Source organism: Lemur catta, chromosome 8, assembly GCF_020740605.2.
Source record: "Lemur catta isolate mLemCat1 chromosome 8, mLemCat1.pri, whole genome shotgun sequence".
Lineage (NCBI taxonomy): Eukaryota > Metazoa > Chordata > Mammalia > Primates > Lemuridae > Lemur > Lemur catta.
This window is the reverse complement of record NC_059135.1, coordinates 97,222,428-97,246,570: the sequence shown is the minus strand read 5'-3', so window position 1 is coordinate 97,246,570 and position 24,143 is coordinate 97,222,428. Positions and strand designations below refer to the sequence as shown.

Here is a 24,143-nt window from a genome sequence, read left to right as displayed (position 1 = left end):
AAAAAGGCAGGCTGCAAACCTGGGTACGTACACATCAAAAGCACGAGTCCTGCAGACCAGAAGGAAAAAGAAGCAGGAGAAGTTACCTTTAAGGCCAAATGTTTGTTTTGTAGAGAAAAGGGGGAAACGAAGGCCAGTGCCTGTTTATGACCCTCCAGTTCTCTTCAATGCTACCTCTTGGAGCCACTGTAATAACACTCCTGCCTGCCTCCCCGAGTTGCCCAACTGCCAGCAGTGAACAACTCGCGGGGTTTCTGGTGGTAACTCTCATTTATCTACTCTGGGGTAGCATTTTCAAAAGCACATCATGTGGATGGGAAGTTCTGTGGAAATCAAGTGTTTACTAGCCATATATATTTGTGAAATTGTAACATGGTTCCAGTGCGTTCCTGTCCTGCACAGTTCATAAGTGTGTGGCTGCATGCACACACGTGCACACACACACAGAAATCCTGCATTGAAGAAATTCATTTAACTTTTCTCACTCTAGCATTTCTCAAACGTATTTGAACAAAGAAATCATTTTCACAGAATGCCATTAACATTAGGCATAACTAGGAGTCTAGTTCCCCATTGTGGAGGAGAAATTTAAATGAGACCATATTATGATGAGCTCAATAAAGAAATGTCTGTTTAATTTGCTGACACAATATTTCTAAAAGACTGATCTTCAGATATCCTGGGGTGTTGAACAAATGCAGATTCTCAGTTTCCATTTCAGATGGACTTAAAACCGCTGGGGTTCTAGGGTCAAAAAATCTGCATTTAAAAGATCTTTCCAAGTGACTTTAATGCATTCCAAAATTTGAATCTACCAGCCAATAGAGTTGAGATCTAATTTTAAGATTACTTTTAACCCATCATTAGCCTTGAAGAGTGTGCCAGGTAAACATCTGCAGTGTGGTGTGTGTCTTTATGTGAGGCCATTTTTGCCAGTAAAAGTTTCAGATGCAGTCGACCAGCTGGCTACAGAGACCCCGTAAGGTGGTCCATACCTTGGAAAACATCCCATCCAAGTGGGCTCTTACCTGGTAAGGCCTGAAATTCACTACTGATAGACTCCTGGGACCATAGTCACCAGGATTATGACTCATGCAAGCAAACCTTGCAAGAGACTGGCCTATGATGCTAGAATCTCAAATTTACAAATTTACATTAAAAATTATCATTTTCAAAAGATCTAATATCTTCACCAGACTGATCAGTATGTTTTCCTCCTTCCTCCTTTAGGTGAGCTTCATGGAGTTGCACGATATTAAAGGGATGTAAGTTAAACTTGAAATCAGAACAAGAATAGTCACAGATTTCTGGGTTTAATATCACTACTCTCTGACAGAGGCTGATCCAAACCCACACTAGAGAGTGAACACACAAATTTTGTTGGCCCATCAGGTTACCTCTTCTCCAAATTTCATAGATTTCAGCAGGCAGTTTAAGGGGGCATCTGTCAATAACTCTAACATGAGCTGTGATAGTTGGGATTTAAAAAAGTAAAGATTCTCTTATTTTAGAAAAAAATAGAAACCAAGACCTTACTGATGGCCTATATTTAGATTGCAATGTGTGTTTGTTTAAAAGGTATTCTAGGCCGGGCGCGGTGGCTAACACCTATAATCCTAGCCCTCTGGGAGGCCGAGGCGGGTGGATCGCTCGAGGTTGGGAGTTCGAGACCAGCCTGAGCGAGACCCCGTCTCTACTAAAAATAGAAATAAAAACATTATCTGGACAACTAAAACTATATATAGAAAAAATTAGCCAGGCATGGTGGCACATGCTTGTAGTCCCAGCTACTCGTGAGGCTGAGGCAGTAGGATCGCTTAAGCCCGGGAGTTTGAGGTTGCTGTGAGCTAGGCTGATGCCATGGCACTCACTCTAGCCCGGGCAACAAAGTGAGACTCTGTCTCAAAAAAAAAAAAAAAAAGGTATTCTAATTTAGAAAGTAACTTTGAACTGGTCAACAGAAACAGCAAAAGAACACTTAAGATAGTACAATTGTCTAAAGTAAAATAAAGTTTTTAACATCTTGATCGAGTCATAGTTAAACCCCTTCTCTGCCAGGATCTGTGGAGAAAGTCCAGTAGTGGCAGATTTTCTCTTCTGCGGTGGCTGTCTTTGGAGAAGGACCTCCATGAAGGATACTGACCTGATGGCCACACCCAGCCTATGGCCGGGGCCTCTACGGTCCACATTACGTTCCCTCATCAGATCTGAATTCTGAGGCCCAATCTTGGCCTTCCGACTTGCCTGTGGTGCAGTCCCAAGCTGCTGAACTAGGGACAAGAAAAATGTAAAACTTACAGGGCTGGCCCTAGCAGAGTACCTAGCCTCGCGCTACCCAATATGGTAGTCATGGCCACACATGGATATCTAAATCTGAATGTATTAAAATTAAATAAAAGCAAAAATTCCATTCCTCAGTCACAATACCTACATTTCAAGTTCTTTATCACTACTGGTGACCAGGTGCTGGTCTAGACCAATGGTATTTTATTCATGGAGGCACAAGTTTATATGGCATCCTTGTAAGCTTCACCCATTCATAAGAGGGAATATTCGGATCCACTCTGAGATCAGGATTATGGGAACTCAGGAGTATGAAAGTGATGTCATTTCTATCATTTCCCATTTGATGCTGCACCAGAAAATGAGCTTTTCTTCTTAAGTGTTTGATGTTTTAAAAGTCTTAATTTAGTTCTTCAGCTACAACTAGATTTATCTGTTTGATTTTCCTTATTTAAGATTTAGCTTCTTACCAACCTACTTTTATTTGACACATTCTTGCTTTAGAAATATTAGCATTAATCCAGCCACTGACTAGCCTTGTTCTCCTGTATCCTTGAATGTTCTCCTATATCCTTGGGATGATCCATTAAAATCTATTAAACGTTTAGCTTAACTTTCAAAAGGCAACATAATTCTTTAGGAACTTCCAAATTGTTTTAAGGCCCAATAATTTCTAATGAAAATACTTGCTAACTATATATACAATCTTGGTAAAGTAATTTAACACCTGCAAACTTTAGTTCTCTCCTTTGTAAAATGAAAACATTTTATTTTAAAATATGTTAATATAATTCTCCATAGTTTTGAACAAGATAATTAGTAGAGAAAAAGAAAAAAACCTAGCATGGCACTTGGTCCATTGTTGAACTTTACTAAACCTAAGTGACTCGAGTTAGAGTTCATTTTATTATAGAAACAAGTAAGGGACAGTTTCAAAGGAGAAGAAAAAAATTACATCTTCAATGAACATTTTTTTTTCATAAAGAGGCTTTAGATGGCATTTGGCAGGAGTTGGAAGCAGCTCTCCACCATAGAAAATGCTAGAGATTTTGACATAGTAAAATGAATAACAATGTTGTTTTAAGTCTCTGCCAGGCACTTTTGAAAAAGGAGAAAGAAAGAATAAAAAACAGTGACAGAGTATGGACTGTATATGATTCCAGTGCTGCTTTCCGGGCTCATGTGAAACCTTTCTTCTTCAATAACTTCACTTTCAGATAAACAGCTGACACAGTTACAGCACATTGGCACCCTTCAGTGACTTTTTTTTTTGTTCTACCAGGTAAACAACGCCAACTTCACAAGCTTTCCCAACTCAGCCTCCAGGAGCTGCTTAGAGGGTACACTGGGCAGATCTTATTACCAAGGGACCGTTGACATTCTTTAACAATCACCAAAGATACTTTGTACATTTCTCTAGAGCTGCCTTCTATTGCAGACCTACCCGTTTTTTTCTCCTTAAAGCACAAGATTGTAATAAGAATAATGTGCTCCTATGCTTCCTTGCACTGTATTATTTATAGACTACATTGCTCAAATACACTGCTATGGTTTGCTCGTCTAATTTTATGATGGTCTTGCTAAACAAAAATACTCTTGCTAGCTAGTGCTTACAGAAGGAGCACTTAACACCACGTGAATGATGACAGCTGGCTCCGGCATTGCTTTTATTAGGCACTCTTGCTATTCAAATAGAGCGGTATTTGGCGTGAACCACATTGGGAACTTTTCAAGACGAAAGAAGAGGCGAAAGGCTTTAACTCCTAAATCTCACACAGCAGTCTGCAGAGCTTGGGGTGTAAAAAGACATTAAAGATTATCAAGTTTGTTCCATATCTTAAGGCAGTACTATAATCGCAAAGCACGTGCTCTCAACGGAATGCATCAGCAGAGATCAAGAACTTTCTTAGGGAAAGCAAAAGGCAGGTACAAAACAGGTAACGCTTACGACTGGCAGCTAAAGGATATATAAAGAGAAAGAGCCAGAAACATTCAGATAAGAAAGGACCAGTGTGAGCAGTCAGGGTGGCTTCCTAGCGTAGGGAGAATTTCAACTAGACTTTGACAGATGGACTGAATTTGGGCAAAAAGAACTGGAAAGAGAACTCCAGACAAGTGAAATAGCAAGTGCCCAGGGGCTGCAATGAGGCTGCTGCTCTGGGGCAGGCAGTGGTCTACTTTTGGAATGCCTTTCCCACTCCTGTGTAATTTCTGCTTGCCTGTCAAAATGCAGCTGGGATGTTACTTCATGCCCTGGGTGAAATATCTGTTTTCCTGTTTCCTGTCTAGCTCTCTTGCTCTTGAGCTTCTTGAAGACAGACTATATACATACGCACATATATGTGTATGTATATATGTATACATATAGGAGCATAGTAGATGCTCAGTAAGTGCATATAGATGGAATGATGAATTAATATAGTAGGAGATAAAGATGAACAGGGAAGGAGAGGTGAGGCCATGGGACTGCAAAAGGCAAGCTGGAGAATTTGGATTCTTTTGTTTAATGACTTAGAACCTGTTGTGCTGGAGGTCAGGTGAAATGCACATACAGAATCTGATATTCAGAAGAGCTACAGTTGTAATGATGTATGTATCTGGGGAAGTGAGAGAAAGGTATGAGACAAATTATCTTCAAGAGAATAGGTCCTGGCTATTTCCCTATTTCAAAAGCAGTTCTAAATTGTCAATAATTCTATTGAGAAAATTATATTTTGAATTCACTATGATGTGGAGAATGCAGTGGTTGCAAATGGATTTTTTTAATGAAATTTTTAGCAATTTTTAAGAACATTTTAATAGATTTAAGGGGTACAATTTTTTGTTTTGTTACATGGATGAATTGTATAGTGGAGAAGTCTAGGCTTTGAGTGTACCTATCACCTGAATAGTGTGCAGTGTACCCAATATGTGACTGCTCATCCTGCACCCCCCCTCATCCTCCCGCTTCTGAATCTCCAATGTCCAGCAAATGGAAGGTTTAATGCAAGTGGGGCTCATCCCTGGGGCCTCTTCCTACGGATCCCACACAGTTGTGCAAAATGTGGGTTGGGAGAGAATCTATCATTGAATCCGGGTTTTAGAGCAGTGAGGATTTGCCCAGCTCTTCGTCAATGCTTGGCTTTCCTCTACTTCCCAGATGCCTCAGAGGTTGAAGAATTATTTAGTATCACAGAAAACAACAGTGATTTGTATTACTCTCCTTACTATTTGCTCAAGTCCCTGCCAACCACATGTTCGCATTTCTCCTCTCAGTGCGTGGGTCTTCTCACATAAACTCCAGAGTTGCAGCTTAACACGAGTAAGCACGGTAATTGGAATGACCTTTAAAATGCATATTCCTCTTGTCACTTTCAGATTCTTAGGATTTACCAAATTGCTAGTTGAAATATCATTCCCACCTTTTACACTGGTGTTTATTTTGAGTAGGCAGACTTTTTCTTTTATTATTGCTAAATGTAGATGTAGCCTATATTCTATAAGGAATGACTTGCTAGAAGCTAAACCCTTTAACCATGGCAGTCCAAAAAGGGATTTGGGGATAGAATGGGGAGGGGAAGGGAGTGGAATTAACAGCAGACAGGAATTCCCAGCACACTCATGTTTTGGGAAAATGCGGAGGAATTTGTTTTTAGCAAAAACCCCACTTAGAAAGTTTCTTCTCACTAAGGAAAGCAGAGTTTTGCACTTCTTAGCCCCTCAGCCCCCACAGCAAACACGTGGTTTCAGCAGAGGACACACACACAATGTTGAGATCAGAATCACCAGCCAGAGGTTTGTAGGAAGCATGGGAAAGTATAAACATCTGAGAAAGTCACTTACAAAAATTTGCAGCGACCTCTGAACAGTTACTTTTGCGGAATCTGAGGACAAGAAGTCCACATCCCCCATTCTAGACATGTTGCCCCCGTTCCCAGTATAAAACAACCTTCCTCTCATACTCTCTCCTAAACTGTGTTTATTTGTATCATGACACTCATCATATTTGGGGGCATATATGTTTATTTCCCTCATCATTTAGTCAAAATCTGTGTCCTCTGAGGTGCTTTCTAAAGTCAGAGATCCTCTACAACTACATCTTCAGCTCCTACTTTGTACCTGGCCCAGCAGAGATGTTCCAAACACAGGAGATGAATGAATAAGCCATGATAATAAAAAGCAGACCCTGATCCAAGGGCACAAGAAAGACCAGAGCAGAGGAAAACCGATGACACACCCTCTAAGACCAAAGACTCTCTGCCTTGTTCCCTCATGGATCACCAGGGCAAGGAACACACAGCCGGCACTCAGAAAAGACTGGATGAATGAACGACTGGGTCACAGAGGCAGAGCAGCAGAGCATGGGCAGTTTCTCAACAAGTAGAAACTAGAAGCTGTGTCAAGACTCACTGGATAGGGTGGCTGTAAACACACACATGTGCACACACAAACGCTGAAGCTGATACATACAATTCTCACTTCAGAGCTCAGGGCTCTATAATTCTCAGTATGATCATGTGGCCAAATCTAAAAACTCAGAGCTGCTTAAGAACCACATCAGGGATTAATTTGACATCCAAAGCAGGGATAGCCCCCTATCTAATTATCACAGTCAAAATTATGGGATAATTTTGAAAAAAAATTATATTTTTCAGCATGGGTAAAAGCAGGCAGCAAGGTGATTCTAACATTTTGTCATAATGAAGTGAATGGTGTTCTGGGTGTGCTAGACATCACACGTTTAGAGACTGTAAAATTGGGAAACACATAAAATCCCACTCAGTCAAATAACTCTCTGTCTTAGGTTTGTTTTTTGTTTCCTTTTGCGTTTCCACATGTTGGGAGAGCTACTGTTAGGTCCACGGTGCATCCCAGTGTTAGCAGAGAAGGGCCCTGCGGTGGGCCTACTCAGTCACGTCCAAGAGATCTTTTTAAGATGAAGCTAAACCTAGAGGGAAGACTTCAGGTCTGTAACTCAAATCAAGTGAAGACATTCATCACTTGTCTACAAAATAAAATAGGTCACGTATGTAGGTAAATTATTCAGAGAAGTGTCACCCTTTTCTGCCTGTACGGGTTTTATGGAATCCGGCCTGCTGATGTACCTACAGCCCCATCCATTTCTGTCCCTCTTGCTTTTAACTCTAAGAACTGTCATCTTTCTGCTCTCCGTCACTCCTTGCCACAACTCCAAGAGGGAAGCAGGAGTAACATTACCTTGCTTTTGCTTAACACTTTGCAGTAATGAAACATGACCCCCAATTGACAACTGAGGGAGCTGAGATAAAAGAGTTTACGTGACTGGTTGTGTCCAAAGTTGGGCTACAAGGTGAGCAGCACAGGCTTTACCACCTCACATGCTGTTAATAATATTGGTTTCCCATCTGCCGATGAAAGAGACGGAGGCTCCCTTTGGACAGTGCAAAAGTTTGAGTGGAGGGTAGGCATGGAGTTGATGATGCCTGGACCACACGAGCAGAGGGGCAGCTCAGCAGCCAGAAATGCATGTCACAACAAAACCCACAGGCCTGATTTGAGGTCTATGAACTTCCTATGAGATATCTTAGTTCAAAATGTAAGTAGCAGAGAGCTAATTTTAAATTTAGGTTTCACTACAGAAACAGGTGAGAACCTTTTATTACAGGTCAGACCTATCCCCAGGTGAAAACACATTAAAGTCCTTTTCTCTTCCAACTGTGTCTATAAATGTTGCTTACAATGGGCCACTGATGAATGCGTTTGGACCAGAGACAAACAGTGTTCAAAGGCTGCAGGTGCTTTGCCTCAAGAGTCCAGTGAGCGGCCGTCAACACAGACGAGGAAAAAGTGAATGTGTGCAAGGAGGTGCTCTTCAGAGAACGTGAAGGCGGATGGAAGGCTCCTATCAGGGCGCTGGACAAAAGCTTATTGAGACATTGATTGTGTGAAGGGATCAATATGAAAGAATCTCTTTCTTCTTATTATTAATTTAGAAATGATTTCTGCCTCACAGAAGTGAATTGAGAATCTAAAGTAACCTTTTTCTCATGTGTTCTATCTGGATCAAAAGTTTCCTGGGCTTCTATGTCATCTAAAACATCCACATTTCTTGGCCATTGTTTCTCAGGAGAGATGATTCAGGCACCTGTGGATGCTGACAGACGTTTCCTTACTGCTGCCTGAGCATGCACAGCGAACCCCAGTCTCCGCACCGTAACCCTCGGCATGAATCCTTCAACTCCGGAAGTGCCTGTGATCATTCTCCCGGCTTGTTGTTCCGGCTTTGTTTCCAACACCAGTATTTCCCATCACCAGCTGGTGGGGTCCTCACCAGCGTCCGGCGGGCCGGAGTGAGGGGTCGCCCCTGGCTTGCTCAGCACTCTGAGCTTCCCATGAATCAACGTGCACAGGTAGAGAAGAGCCGTTTCATCAAGACAATGACCCCCTTTCCTTATGAAAACAAGGGATGAGAGGAACAGGGTTGGCAACAGGACACAGATGTATTTGTTCAAGGCCACTTATTCTAATCCAATCCAGGTTTCAGACCCCTCCAAAGCCCCTCTTCCCTACTGACATTCAAAGAGGTATGAGACGGGTGGGGGAGAAGCCCGCACTTAAGCAGCAGACAAATGAATCAGTTCCTTTTCTGAGGAGCTCCGGATGGAACACCCTCGCCAGGTCAGCTAAGACCCACCTCCGCAAGGCAGTCGTGTCAGGCTGGCTCCAGGGTCCTCCGTGCCCGCATCAATCCGGAGAACTAGATAAATTCGAATCTGTTGGAGGAGGCTTCGGGTCTCTCCAGGTCTCTGGGTGTGTTCCTTACAAGGTGGTGACAGCAAGCCTCCCGCAGGGATGACAACCCTGCGGCATTGTGCTGCCCCACATCCCTTCTCTTCCTGACATTAATACCATCCCTTTCGTGATTTTAATGCAAGATGAAAACACATCATCTTCTACTTCACGACTCTGCTAACGAATGTAGATGCTTCCTTACTGCAGGGTCAGAAGCAGCACAGTGCAGGGCAGGCCTGATCTCTTCAACTGGGCTTCGTGACCTGTGGCCAGGCCCTGCCACAAATGGGCTGTCTGACCTTAGACAAGTCACTTAGTGTCGCTGGGCCTTCGTTTTGTTATCTGTCAAATGGAGCTAATAATATTACCTACTTCATAGCATTGTGGTGAGGATTACAGCAAAACACACACACACACACACACATACACACATGATGTCCACATTCAGTAAGTATCATTTAAAGCATCGGTCCCCAAACTTTTTGGCACTAGGGACCGATTTCATGGAATACAATTTTTCAGTGGATAGAGGCAGAGGGGGAGAATGGTTTTGGGATGATTCAAGTGCATTGCATCTATTCTGCACTTTGTTTCTATTATTATTACATTGTAATATGTAATGAAATAATTAGACAGCTCACCATAGTGCAGAATCAGTGGGAGCCCTGAGCTTGTTTTCCTGCAGCTAATGCCACCCCTGATCTGACAGGAGGCGGAACTCAGGAGGTGATGCGGGCGATGGGGAGCGGCTGTAAGTGCAGATGAAGCTTCTCTTGCTCACCTCCTGCCGTGCAGCCCAGTTTCTAACAGGCCACAGACTGCGACCACTATGGGTCCACAGCGCTGCGGTTGGGGACTGCAGATTTAAAGATTAGCTATTAATATGGCCTATTACTAAGATTTTATTTATTTATTTATTTATTTATTTATTTATTTAATTTTTTGAGACAGAGTCTCACTCTGTTGCCCGGGCTAGAGTGCCACGGCATCAAGCTCACAGCAATCTCAAACTGCTGGGGTTAAGCAATGCTTCTGCCTCAGCCTCCCCAGTAGCTGGGACTACAGACATGCACCACCATGCCTGGGTAATTTTTTCTTTATATATTTTTCATTGTCCAGCTAATTTCTTTCTATTTGTAGTAGAGTCGGGGTCTCACTCTTGCTCAGGCTGGTCTCGAACTCCTGAGCTGGAGTGATCCTCACTACTCGGCCTCCCAGAGTGCTAGGATTACAGGGGTGAGTCAGTTCGCCCAGCCTATTACTAAGATTTTAAACTATTTTTTGTGCTGGCAAGTCTCCCCTCACCCTGACTTAAGTTCTCTTTCACCCAGTGCTGCCAGTGCAGCCCATCCAGTACAGCAAACAGGTGGGCAGCACCTCACTCATTCTCAAATGGGAGCACCAGGGCACCTTTTTTGACCTCCCTAAACCCAGCCGGCTTTTCAAGTTCCTGCTAAAATCCCACTTCCTCTGTGGTACTTCCCTTGGCCTACTCTGGCCACCAAAGCCCATTTTCTTCCTCTGGTCTTCTGGCAATAGGCCCTTCAGATCTATCTGAATCAAGGAATCAGCCTAACTTGAATTTGAATCCTGGCTCCCCCAAATACTGAAGATGTGACCTTGGGTAGTTACTGGACCTCCCTAAGAATTGGTCATCGTATGTGTAAAATGACAATAATGGAACAAACCAGTGGTTCTCAAATTTGAGGTGCATCAGAATCACCTGCAGGACTCATTGAAACTCAGATTGCCCGCACCCCAAGTTTCTGACCCAGCAGGTAAGGGCCGCAGTCTGAGAATCACAGTTCTAACAAGTTGCCGGGTGATACTGACGTTGCTGCCCTGGGGGTCATGTTTTGAGAACCACTTGGTGGACCTTGTAGACTATGTGGAGAATTAAATGAAATAATATTTGTAAAATGTTTTCTCAGTAACTGTTACATAAAATATAACTTTTCATTTTCCCCTGTGAAATAGAACACAAATGATAAATAAAAAAGCTCAAGTGATCTTGTTTTGATTTTGGCCCCATCCCATGAGTTGAGGGAGAACACCATATTGTAGCATTTCTCACTTCAGAGTTAGAAGCTCAGATTGTGTGGGCACTGCCCTTACAGTGGCTTTTCTGGCACCCGATGTATAGGCTTTCAATTTTAGAGAAGGACTAAAACATATGTATTACCCCACAATGCAATCTTTTTATATTACCCACTGTTTTTAAAAAACTCCCACACTTAGGGTGGGTTTTTAGCAGGAGTCTGTTTATGGGAGGTTATCCAACATGATGGTTTCCAAATTCCAGTGTTCACAGAACTCCAAACCCTGAACCAACAAAGGTAAGACTCTTGACCAGAGACTTTAGCAGGTGCTTTTCTTAAAAGAATGTCTGTTGGGGAAAAGGAAATGGAGAGAGAAACTGCATTTCGTAACCTATTTGATGCAGGAAATTTAATGCAGTGCTCATGTCATATACTCTTTGGGAAAAGTAAAATGTTTCATTTAGAAAGGATTAGAACAAAAGCTCTCCACGAGATGCTATAGCAAAGATCACGGGCGCACAGCCCTGGCTTCCATATCTGTCTTTGTCACCTCTATGTGACACCCACTTCCCCCTGTGCAGAACCAGGGCAGAGTGGTCTCCTGGGACCCTCCTGAGTAGCATCGCTTTGTGAGGGAGGTTTGCAGGGAACGAGCCATCTGGCCCCAAAGCCCTTTACTGAGTACCCGAAGGCCACGTGAAATCAGTGTGTATCAAGCTTTGTAAGGGTGTGTAGGCAATATCTGGGGGAGGTGAGCTACTTCCATTATATTGGCACCCCACAGCCTGTGGAGTTTGTCTAGATGGAAGTTTGCTGCCCTTTCAACAGGCCTGGCCAGTGACTTTCCTCATAAAAAAAAAGGTTATGTTTGTTACCAGCTGCAACTGTTTTAAAACCACATTCCACTCCCCTAGAACCAAAATGTCCCCTCTCTTAGACACACCTGAGGATCTGAGCATGCCCATGTTTATTCACAAAGGTCTTGTCTGTAGTGGGAAGCAGGGGAGGAGCCGCATGACAAAGACCAGGGCTCCCTGGAGGGAGAAGAAATTCAGTGCCCCCACAGCAGCCCTGGGACTGATTTTGACACCCTTTGGGTAGAGGGACATTGGGAGAGAGTTGCTAGAACTTTTCAGAGATGCTGGGAGACTCTGGCCAGGAGTTCTAGGCGGGGGCAGGACCATCCCTCTCTCCCACACCTACGTCACCTTTGCAGACTCCACACAATCCCACCTGCAGGATTAGAAACTGGAAGGCAGTGGTCCTCAGAGTGTGGCCAGTAGGCCAGTCCCGCAACAGAAGCATCACTCAGGAATTTGCTAGAAATGAAAATTCTCAGGCTCTATACTCCTTAAATTTGTGTTGTAACAAGCCCCTCTGATACAAACACACTCAAATTTGCCTGCAAGATTTAAGAAGGCCCCTACACTTAGGCATCTGCAAACGCAGGATCATTGCGTGCGTGGATGTGGAAGTAAGGGCCTCCTTAAATTTTTCTCCCTAGGTTCACCCTAGTCCTGGGATCAGTGCTTTAGGAAAATCTGAAGACCACAACCTTGGCTTTTCCCGTTAGTTACTTTCTTGGCAGTGGCTAGTAGCGCAGAAGGGCAAGTCCTTTGACAAGAGCAAATCAAACCCCCAGAGGAGTTGCAGAGTGACTGATTTCGGGGTACATGAAAGAGGTATTTCTATGGGGATCACCCCAGACACTGCTGGGGTCACTTGCAGTGGTGGGAGATGGGGGTGTCAGAAGGAGACCTAAGTTTTCCTCTCCTCGTGGACACTGGAGAGTTGGCAAACCTTTCAGTAAAGAATTACCACGATGAACAATCACTGCGTGCTAGACATGCCACTGAGCACCTGACTTCTCACACTTTCTCATGTAACTTTGAACACAAAGGTAGATTTTATGATCCTGGTTTTGCAGAAGAGGAAACATGGACACAAGGTAATATAACCAGTTTCATGTGTCAAACTGGTAAGTGATGGGGGGCATTATATGCACCCTACTGACCGTCAAAGCTGCTGCCACCTACACTGGGATTCGGCAATTTTCCCAGGTGTGACTCTACTTCTCCCCACCTCAAGCAGCTGACTCATCAGCATCCCTCTTTTCCCCTCTTGGTTTGTCGTCACACCTTGGATCCCATCTCCTATTCAATTTCTGGACAGCATTTGATAATCTGTCCCTCCTGCCCTGGACCTTGAACCCTGCAGGACTGGACACGGCTCCTGGCACTGACTGGAACTCATCCACAAGGATGCTGGGAAGAGACACCTCTGGACCTGGCCCTCCTTGGTCTACCCCGACCCCATCTGACATTACACACCACTTTGAATGTCCCCCTTTTAAATGGAATTGCATTAGGCACACAAGGTATACAAAGAATCTGATATATTTCATATGTTTGAAAATTCTACCTGGTTGAGCAGAAGCTGGGGTTACATACTGAGAATCACAGACACACAGTGACTGCTATTTCCAGTTCAGTACCTGTTTGCTAGATAGTACACAGGAGAGAACAAAGGCAAGGTTCAACTCTTGACTACAACTGCAACCCTGTGTGACCTTAGGAAAGCTGACATGCCCCTCTGGGTCTTAGTTTTCCCCATCTAGAAAGGAGAGACATTAGTGCATCTGTCCTCCCAGAGCTCTAGAGCTGTTGCAGCATCCTCTCCTACTTGGGGATGTACATAGTCAGCTTCACTCACTCACTCAATGCCTATCGATCACATTCAACCACAGAAGGCTGTGAGAAACAGTTGTTCACCAAATGAAGCAGTTATTGAAGGTGATTTTTCCCTGCAATAGCTTATACTATTGCATCTTGCCTACTACAAGTCCAAGGGGGTGATTAGATGTAGCTTATGAAGAGCAGGGGCTTGGGGTGTAAGAACATGAGGCTGGGGGTCTGGCGTGCAGAAAAGGGGCAGTGGCTACACACCGTGTCGTAGGGGTTTAGAAAGACTACAGAAATGGAACAGGTCTGTTGGAAATGCTCCACTGCAATCCCAGCTGCCTCCTTCTCCCATCTTGTCCTCGTACCGCCATTGCTGCGAACTGTTGCTGCCTAATGCCAACACTTCCCATGCTACCAGAGCTGTGGGCAGGGCCAGTTTTTCCCAGAAGCCAGATGACTTGGTAATTTGTCCATCACTGAGATACAAATTGGTTAAAGTTCCTTAATCCCTGAGAAGGGAAGCTCCCAGCTTTTATTCAAGGTGCTGTGTCAAAGGTAGTTTGTAAACCACGCACGTTGGACAGCAGACACCAGGGTATCTAGGCACCATCTTTCAGAGAACCTGCTTAAAGGACCCCCACTAGAAGGAGAGCATAAGATTTTGGAACTTTTGTGCCTCTGGTATGAATGCTATCCTGGATTTCTCAAATCTGATTTCCCTAAGTGACCAAAACTAAGACCCTTAAGATGTGTAAAATGTCCAGTTGGGGTAAGCAAGAAAAGGAAGCTGGGAGGGTTGGACCCCACTTTGTGTCAAGGAAGGAAAGGAAGGGGTGGGATGTGGCAACCACGGAGTGCTGGGACGGAGGTCTGGGACTCTGTAGCTCACGAGGACATGGCAGGGGAGGGACCCGGGAGTACCCAGAGCCACTCAGGCATCCTCTGTGGCCTTTCCAGACAGCAGCACAGGTAAGGAAAACCACAGCCAGGCTATTTTGCCTCCCTCCCCAGCAAGTAGCAAGCTCCTTGAAGGCAAAGACTTTGTACTTTCCCTGAAATCAAATTCACATTGATTAACACATTAAAAATAAAACACCAGACTCGGAAATCACCTGCCCTTCTAACCCCTGCCTCTTTCCAATTAATGTTAAATATAAGTTCAAGAAATAATGAATCAAGCAGAGGCTTTTGCCACAGCTTTCCCCTCTGTTAAGACAGTGTCTGGTAAATCAAGAAAAATGTACCACTTACCCACTAAACTAAACACAATCCCTTATTACACAATTAACCAAAACACAATTGTATGTAATACAATTATACAAGACTACAATTACACAAAAGTAATGATGCAGTATAGATGGCAATGACTTTCATGTAATCGAAAATAACGAGAGCTTCCTTGATTAGAAATTAAGGTAGCATAAGAGACACTTATTGACAAATATTCCCTGTATTGATCCACACTTTGCACAAGGCCATGCTGGCTGAGGAAGGAGAGTGCTTCCTCCTCACCATTCCTGGACCCTATAGGGGTGGCCACCATTCCCTGTAATACCTTTTATTCAAAGGTCTCTAAACTAACACATTTTAGTGAAGTACACATGATATTAGCCACTTTTCCAGCTGGTCAAATACAAAAATAATGAAGCAGAAGAGCCAAGAAGTCCATGTGATGTGCTGCTGATCCCGTGTGTAGTGGTATTAACAGAGAAACAGGTGCATAAAGTCCCACCAAATTATACTGGTCATCGCCAGCGTTAGCAGACACCAAATTCTGCACAGCTGATTTCGGTACCGCTCAGTGGAGACACCCCCTATTGCCCACATTTCCTCCCCTGGACTGGGGCATCGCCTCCCCTGCTGTGTGCTAGCTCTCTTCCAATCCATCCTTCCCATTTTTTCTGAATACTCTTTCTACTAGACAAATCTGACCACCTTTCTTGCTGATTCTTTCTAAGAACATGAAGGCTAATTTCACTGGCACACAAAGTTCTTCACGATGGGTCCTGGCCCACATCTCTGGCCATATTGTGTGCCACCCACACCAACCTACCGTCTCTACTGAGCTGTGTTCTATTCCATCCACAACACCATTAACTGTAAGACATACCATTAGTTTATATGCCATTAAGAAAAATGAATGCTGCCAATTAAACTATTATACACCATCAATTGCAAACTGTATTCCAATATTAGATATTTCGAATGCAAACAAAAAGTATTTTGAATTGATGAAATACTTGCAAGCCCTGCTCTCTCCTGGTTCTGAGCAATGTTCCACTAATCTCCTTCACTCTCTCCACCTAACCCAAGCCGCCTGTGCCTCCTCCTCCAAGACTGGACTCAGCAGCACCTCCTGAATCCTTCTGACCTCGTTGTCCAGGCCAGACTAAGTTGCTGCTGCCATGTGTCCAACAATTACGGGAGCATTTCTTGGTCGTTTATCTTACTTTACTGTAATGGCTAATATACTCCCTGGTGAAACACGAGCAGAGAGAGGCCCTATGTCGCCAACACATAGGCAAGCACTTAACAGATATTATTCACCCATTCAATAAATAGTATTTTGCCTGGGGTGAGCAGAATTAGAATGAAGGAGGCAGGCTCTGGAGAAGAAACATGGGGAACATGGTAAACCTTGCTGAAAATTCTAAATCCATCCTCTGTAGCTTTCTGCAGTGTGTACTTGCATTTAGAAAATCCTATTAATAATGTAAGAGGAGCCAGATTCCAGTAAAAATAGAGAGAGAAACTGAGTTTTGTCAGACATATGGGTTACTGATTCCCTCTAGCCAGGGTCCAGAGTCCTCTGGGCCACAGAAGCAGTGGATTGGGGTTTGCTGTGTGCCACTGGGCACTGCCCAAACCTCTGTTGTGGGTCTCCCAGCGGGTCTGAGGCTCACCTGCCTGTGTTAGAGGGATACCCACTGCAGTGAGGAACGGAATGGTTTAGGAGGGAAGTAATTCCTTCCTTCGTTTTGCTTTACTCTTAACTTCAAAGTAATCAAATGTTGTTTATGCATAAAATTTTAATCCTTTCACAAATTTGTATTTTGATTTAATTTGCATATCCCATTTACTGAAGTCAACATGAAGAGAGACTCAACTAATTTAAACCATTTTTCTCTGGGCCTGAAATCCTTTCAGAAATATTTTCCATTAGGTGACTCAATTATGTCTAATGTGGCTAATGTCGGTGGATTAGAATTTTGCTTAAAGAAAGTCATATTTAGAACAGTGAGAATGGGAAGGGGGTGGGAGAACAGAAGAGAAGAGACAATAATTACCTGTCTTTGATGCTACACAGATCAATGTGTAAATCACTGAAATTCCCCAGGGAACCTTGCTGAACTGAAATGAGGTCCTTGGGCTGGTTATCAATAAAGATGAGCCTCATGCAGCCTTGGAAAGCCTTAATGGGATTTAAACATTGGGAATCGGTGAGATTGTTGGGGCACCCTGTGGGACAGAGAGAAAAGATGAAGAAGAATACTGAAATGATCCGTCATTGCTCTGGCGACCTATTGATGGAAGACCTTGAGGTCTAATTATTTTGGTGCTTTTTCATTCACAGCGGTGCACGCCCTTTCATTGTAAATCTCAGCATTCTCAGGGAGGGGAACGGAATCGGTACAAAATAGGGCATACTCAATCACCGTAGAGAAAGTAAAAAGTGTGGCAAAGGGAATACCAGTACTATAGTATTTATCTCAGTCTGATGTTTTTTCTTTATGTTGGTAAGCTCTTTGTCATTCTTTTGCTCAGGATCCTTCACTCATCCCAAGGAAGCAACATATTGTAACTACCTGGGAATTTTGGGTCTGTCCTGAAACATGTATCTAAATGCACAATTCAGGTCTGAATTACACTTTCAAAGGACATTATGCTTTGGCTAAGGATGGCAGTAGAGTAATTGTCTGGCTAATTGTTGGCATTAACAGGCTTAGTTCCTGAGAAAGGTACACTCAGGAACATAACTGGAATTTTGAAGAGATGTGCAAAACAAATCCAGACATTAAGGAACTAAGGGTTTAAATGCACGTAGTTACAGGGCTGTAATAGCATATGTGAAAGGTTAACACTATACCTTTTTTAAAGGGTGTTCTTTTAAAAAAATGCATTACACTGACTTAACATAGCTTGCAATCAGGGTATATCTACTTCTCATTAAGACAGGTATAGAGCATCGCGGGAATGTAAGTGCTGTGCTCCTTACTAACTTCATCCCAATGGTTTTAATAGGTTCAGAGCATATGGGAATGCAAGCTTGAAACCATGGCAATAGCCCATAAATAATTGGGAATTATTTCAGCCATCTCTAATAGACAGTCGCTGCTGGGCTGAAGCCCGGCAGCTGGTTAACAGCTCACAAGCACACCATAAAATGAAGAGAGATGCTACAACTTCTAATTGAAGCTGTAGAGAGAATTTATGTAAGTTGACTATTATTACTGAAAACATTTTTCACCTTCCTTAAGTTTACAGTCTACATGTGGGGCATTTGTTTACACACTGTTCAAATCATAGATAAATCTTCATCTCCTTAGCATTGTGCCCCTTAAAATCTGGATCTGAGAACACATCAACTGGGGGAGGGGAGTCATTTTGCCTTTGAGGCATGCCAGATGATTACTGTATCATAATTACTAAAAAACGTTTTTCCCAGAAATAATTCAAGATCCCTTTTCTCTCTTTGTTGCTGAAATATTGAGTAAGGTGCAAAATCATGCAGTCTGTAAGGTATATCTTCGGGGCCCTGAGACTCTTCTTCTGTAGCCTCTCTGGTGCATTTTTTTTTTTTTTTTGTCATCTCCTTGTTTTCACTAGTGGACTATGGAAAACACAGATCTGGATTTGAACCCTTGCTCTGCTACTCACTAGCTCTATGGCTTCGTGCAAATTATTTCATCTGAGCAAACATCAGTCTTATTGTCTATTAAATGGGGATAATATTACCTACCTCACAAACAGGCTGCGTGAATTAAAAGAGGTAAGACACATACAGCCTTAACAGAGACTGGAGGTGCATTCCTTTCCTAAAGGAGTTTGCTCCCCCTGCACACACAGAGAAGATTGGGGTGGAGGACAGTGGCCCTTCCTCACCCTAAAATCAAACCACAAAGATGCTGCTCCACATTGCTTCCCTTCCAGGGGACCCCAATACGTACACTGCACCTGTGCAAAGTCCCTTTTGTATATTTCAAAGCTTTAGCCACATTTCCTTCATATGAGAGAAGTGATTTATAAATCCTATTTAAGAGACTACAGGGCATAATTTTATATAATATGTTTCTTCAATTTCTCAATGGAAAAGAATTGGCAAATGTAGTTCAGACCCTGATCCATGCCCATATCTGTAGGAGCCGAAGCCACGTGGTCCATCCCTTGCCACGTAGCAGGCTCTGTGCTGTACATCTAAACCTTGTTCTCACTTAACTCTGCCGGCTATGCCGAAGGTGAGCTTATTTCCCCATGTTCCAGATAAGGAAATTCAGGGACTGTAAGTGTCTTGCTCAAGGTCAGACAGCCACCGAGGTTAAATCCTCTTTAGCGATTATTTCTATAGTACAAACAACCGACTAGGAAATTAGATATTAATGTTTAATGAAAGAAATGCCATCAAACAACTAAATAAAATATATACGCATTGATAAAAATGCACTAGATGCCTAATGATTTGTCTTTCATCATTACCAGTTTGCCCTTGTGGTTTCATCATTGGAAAGATTCCCAGGAACCACCTAACGTCAGAGAAGGCAGAGTCTGAACTGGCTTCTCCAGTGTGCAGCTACAAGTTCACGGGCCTTCTACTTCCTCCCCATTGCTGGCTGCCCCACTCCGTGGGCAGGGCCTCCAGGGATGTAGGGAAGGAAGGGACAGGGGACCAAGACAGCAAAGTGGCAGAGGGGTGGCCTAGATGGCCAAGCATACTGGCTGCTCCTTTCCACCTGAACTTTTCCCCTTGCAGGTATTGCTGACTCTTGGTACACTTTCTCTAAGTTTTCAGCTGAGTTTCTCCTTTCTAATGTGATCACAGAGCTTGGCATAGCTACAAAAATCTCCTTTGGACATGTTATGTAACACCAGCTCTTACAGCTAAAGTTCTTTTCTTCCTCAGCACTGACCTAGATAATTTATATTTGCACAGCTGTGAGAGATTTTGCTTCTCACTATTTTGGGTTTGAGGGTGGGTGCATGTGTGTGTGTGTGTGTGTGTGTGTGTGTGTGTGTTGGGAGAATGGTCTAATTGACAAAGTGAAATCACCACAGTGAAATAATTGCCCGCTGCATTCTCTCTCCCCCATTTATTTTCACTCTCAAAGGTTGGAGAATTTACCTCCAAAATAGTAGCTATTTCCAGAATAAATCTGCACCCAGGTGGTGTCCTGGGCTGGGGATGTGGCATCATCGTCCAGAGTGAGAGTGATGCGGTTCCTCCTGGCGCTGATGCTAACCGAGTGCCACAGGCCATCGTTCAAGTTGCTGCCTGCAAGAGAACAGGAAAGACAAGCACAGGGCTGAGGGGCTGGGCGAGGTCTGGGGAGAGGGGCTCATTCCCCAGCCTGCTGGGGTCCACGCGCAGTCTCGGGGCATGCCCCACTCTTCACTGGGCTTGAGCCAAAGCCCCCACTGTTTCACAAGGGACATCTTTCTCCCTCCTTTTACCACTTGATTCTATTCTCCTTTTCTTTCTTTCTTTTTTTTAAGTACCTAAAGTACTTCTGATGGTTTTGGCTTAAAAACAAAATCAAAGTTACAAAAGTCATATATACAACAACCCAAAGCATGGCATATACTGATGAATTAATGTATAAATGCAGAATAAAAACAGAAAACAAGCACAAAACCCAACAAAACTTGAAATGTTACCAGTAGTTTTATCTTTGGGTAGGGGGCTTATAAACAATTTTGGTTTTCTCATACTTTCCTAAAAACAACTTTTATTCCATTTTTAGTAAAAAGTAAATTATTTTTAAAGTAGAAAAGTAAAGCCAGATTGCAATGGCGTGCCAGGCAGAGGCAGCCTCCTGTTGGGGAGAGGTAACGGACAGGTGCACTTCCAGCCTCTTCCCATAACTATCCTCTAATTTTATCACCTGTAAATATTATAATCCCTACTCTGTATCACTGATCAAATGAGATCAGGCAGTTCTGTTTCTAGAGACATTTGGGGGCAGAGTGGGTGCTACGTCCAGTTCTCTCCTGTTCTTCTGCCCAGATGTCTTTGGTGCACACATTACTGACCTACCATGTTGAGAAAACGCCACTGGGAATTAGTCATGAGAGTTTCAACTATTCCCTCCAAAAATTTGTCATCTGTTAAGATGGTTATGTCAGTGCAAAGCACTTGACGAAGAAAACGTGGCCATATTAACCAATCAAGTCACAAAGATTTGTCTGTGACAAGAGCACACACCACACAGCTCTTCATTCAAGTCATTTACTGTGCCCTGTTATGTGTGGAGATGCCTTCTCTCTCCTTGCCTCAGTTTTTCCCCTGCAAAAGGAGGACAGTGATTGTACTGAAAGGCCCTTGTGAGAACTACAGCGCTAACACAGCAGTGTATGCGGAACAGTTCCTGTCAATCCTAAGCAGTGAGCAGTGGCAGCTCAAACACAGGGATGGAGCTGCAGCTACAAAGTGGACCTGGCGGCAGGGAGTATGGATATGGGCACCCACGGTCTCTATCCGGGGTGGGCCACAGTCAAGTGAAGAGACATATGCAAAGAAGATTAAAACACAGCCTTTTGAGTTCTGGCTGGTGGGGTAGACCAAGAAGCAAGCAGACAACAAGGCTTGCGATTCTGAGTGGAACAGTGTATGATATGTGGGAAGGAAGAAAGAAGGCCGAACTAGCCCACGGGAGGGTCCCAAGAGTGTTCCACAGAAGTGGGTGATAGTTAAGGGAAGTTTTGGAAACTGAGAACGTTTGCAATTCAGAGCGAGGGTTCCAGGAGACAGAGCCTGTACAAACACCCGGAGGTCTGGAACGAGAAGCAGGGAGGATGATGGGAAGAAACTGGGGAGGGGCCCCAGTCACCCAGAGGCTTTACGGGCCAGGCGAAGGGGGAGTTTTACCACTGTCTTTTGACAAATGATTCTGGAGAACACTACCCAAACCAATTCCATCAGAATCTCTGGGGATGGGCTCTAGGCATCTGCATTTTCTCAAAAGCTCCCTGAGAGACTCTAATGTATAGCCAGGATATAAATCTCTGCTTTGGAGCCTGGGAGTCAGTGAGGGGTCTTTAGCTTGGTAATGACTGGGTGGAGGTGTTGATTCAAATAATCCTCCGGATGCAGAGTAGTGGATAGGGGCTGGGAGGAGTCCAGGCTGGAGGCAGAACTGCAGGAGTGGTGGGGGTTGGTAATTGCTTGCAGAGGCCCCGAGAGACAGAATGGTAGGGCCTTCGCTAAAGTAGCAGCAGGGAAAACAGAGAGCAAGCAATGGATGAAGAGCTATTTGCAGAGGTAAAACAGACCTGCCTTGGTAGAGCCTACTGGAGCAGCCCCTGAGAAGCCAGCTGGGAGGAAAACACTGACAATCTCAGCGGAGTGGCAAGTAAAGAGCTTGTGCCCCCCACCCCCCGGGGCTCTGGAATGGCTGGGGAAGCTGCCCAGGGAGAAGCACAGCACCAGGCATGGGCCCAGCTGCGTTTGCGCCAGGGCAGCTGGGCCCCATCTGCTCAGAGTGGCCAGATGCAGGAGACCTCCTGTGCTTCCAGCCAGCCCCTTGCGGGCAGTCCCGCTGCAGCCCCGAACATCTGCTCGGGGTAGAGGGGAGAACCCACAGGCCGCTCAGCCTGGTGGCCCTACTTTCTCCCGAAGGCAGTTGTCTTCAGACAGGGTTTGGGTCCTGGCCACAGGGACTCTGCTAATGAGGTAGAGGGTCTGTCAGGTGTTTCTTGGTGAGGAACATTTGATTTCTTTTGGGTATTTGGGAAGCACAGTCAATTGTAAGTCTTTACTTTTACTTTCATTTGCATGCTCATTTGAATATATCTGCATAACATATGGGCCAGCATTTGCAGGTAAACTCTAGACTGTTTAGGCTGGAAGGGAGTTAATAACTAGTTCAGCATTATAGGGTCTAAATAGTCCCTGGGGGCCAAGCACCCTGCGAGGCATCAGGGATGCAATAGAGAAGAAAGATACTCAGAGGCCACCGGGAGCAGCCCCTCTAACCAGAGACCTAGCAGTGTTTTACAGATGAAACTGGCTGGGAGACGGGGCTGCTCCTGTGAGTCTGCAGAACCAGCTTCTCTGCTGGAGTTGTGGTCCGGTCCCTGTCCCACATCACTGTCCATGTCTCTGTCTTTAAGGTTTTTACTTAATGAGGGTTTGCGGGGTTGGTCTCTTCTCTCTTCGCTTCTTTTCTTCTCTCTTTCTCTTCTCTTCTCTTCTTCTCTTTTCCCCTCCCCTCCCATCCTCTCCCCTCTGCTCCCCTCCCTTCTCTTCTCTCCTTTCCTTTTTTTTTTTTTCCTCTTTGGTCTGCTTTTCTTTGAGTTGACCTTTTCCTACCTTTTCCTGCAGGGGGTGGGGGTGTTATATGAAAAGCTTAGCTCTGTGGAAGAGAATTATTAGAATACTAGTTTTTGATGCAGGCATCACCTGGGAAGCTTTTGAAAATACAGAACACTGGGCCCACAGCAGGTTAATTAAGTCAGATTTCTGGGGGTGGCCCCAGGCTTTGGAAGGTTCAAAGATCCCTGTGAATTCGGCTGTGCAGCCAGGGTTGGGAACTACTCCATTAGATGTTTTGAAAGAGAAAGGAAAGAAGCTAGGAAAACGTGGCTAGTTTAGGGCACCTGACCCAGCATCCATTCCAAGGCAAGTAAAGTTGTACCTTCTCTTCTAAAAATCTTTGCTTTCCACCCGGGCACTCTTTTCCACTTGATTCTGTTAATGGACCCAAAAAGGACCCCCAGAGATTCTCCAAGGTCTGGATATTAAGAATACTCCTTTAAAGGTACAAGTTGAAGTGCTATTAATTATTAGCAAATTAAGTCAGATTGCTTTCCTCCTAAACCTGTCTGAGATAAATAGCTTTGAAAGAACAGACATGACCAATTAGGACAGGAAAGCAACACCTTTGAGGCCAGGAACACCTGGATGGGGAAAAGCCCCTGGGGTAGAAGAGCAGGGTCTTAAGTGCCACTCTGGGAAACTAAGCACCCACATGATTTAGGGACCAAGACTTAAAAGATGGGATTTGGGTTCTGGATAGAGAGTTGGATGATTACAAACAGAACATTTCTGAACTTTAAAGGGATGTCAGGCATTATTTGGTATCTCCCAGAGCAGCAAAGAATAAAAACTGATTATATTCAATGTTAGCGGGTACAGAGGGAAACAGGCAATTTCATATGTTGCTCTAGCAGCCTAGGT

The 24,143-nt window shown here is 44.1% G+C and overlaps 1 protein-coding gene across 2 annotated transcripts in view; it reads right to left on the bottom strand.

Annotated features, from left to right (window-relative positions):
* Window positions 1-24,143, bottom strand: part of CNTNAP5 (contactin associated protein family member 5) — a 773,538-nt gene that overhangs the window by 319,877 nt on the left and 429,518 nt on the right. For both annotated transcript variants that reach the window (XM_045559127.1, XM_045559128.1), the window contains exons 9-10: window positions 20,091-20,240; window positions 17,041-17,212 (exon numbers count right to left, since the gene is read on the bottom strand). In XM_045559127.1, the coding sequence (XP_045415083.1) occupies window positions 17,041-17,212; window positions 20,091-20,240 (322 nt within the window). The remainder of the gene's footprint in view (window positions 1-17,040; window positions 17,213-20,090; window positions 20,241-24,143) is intronic.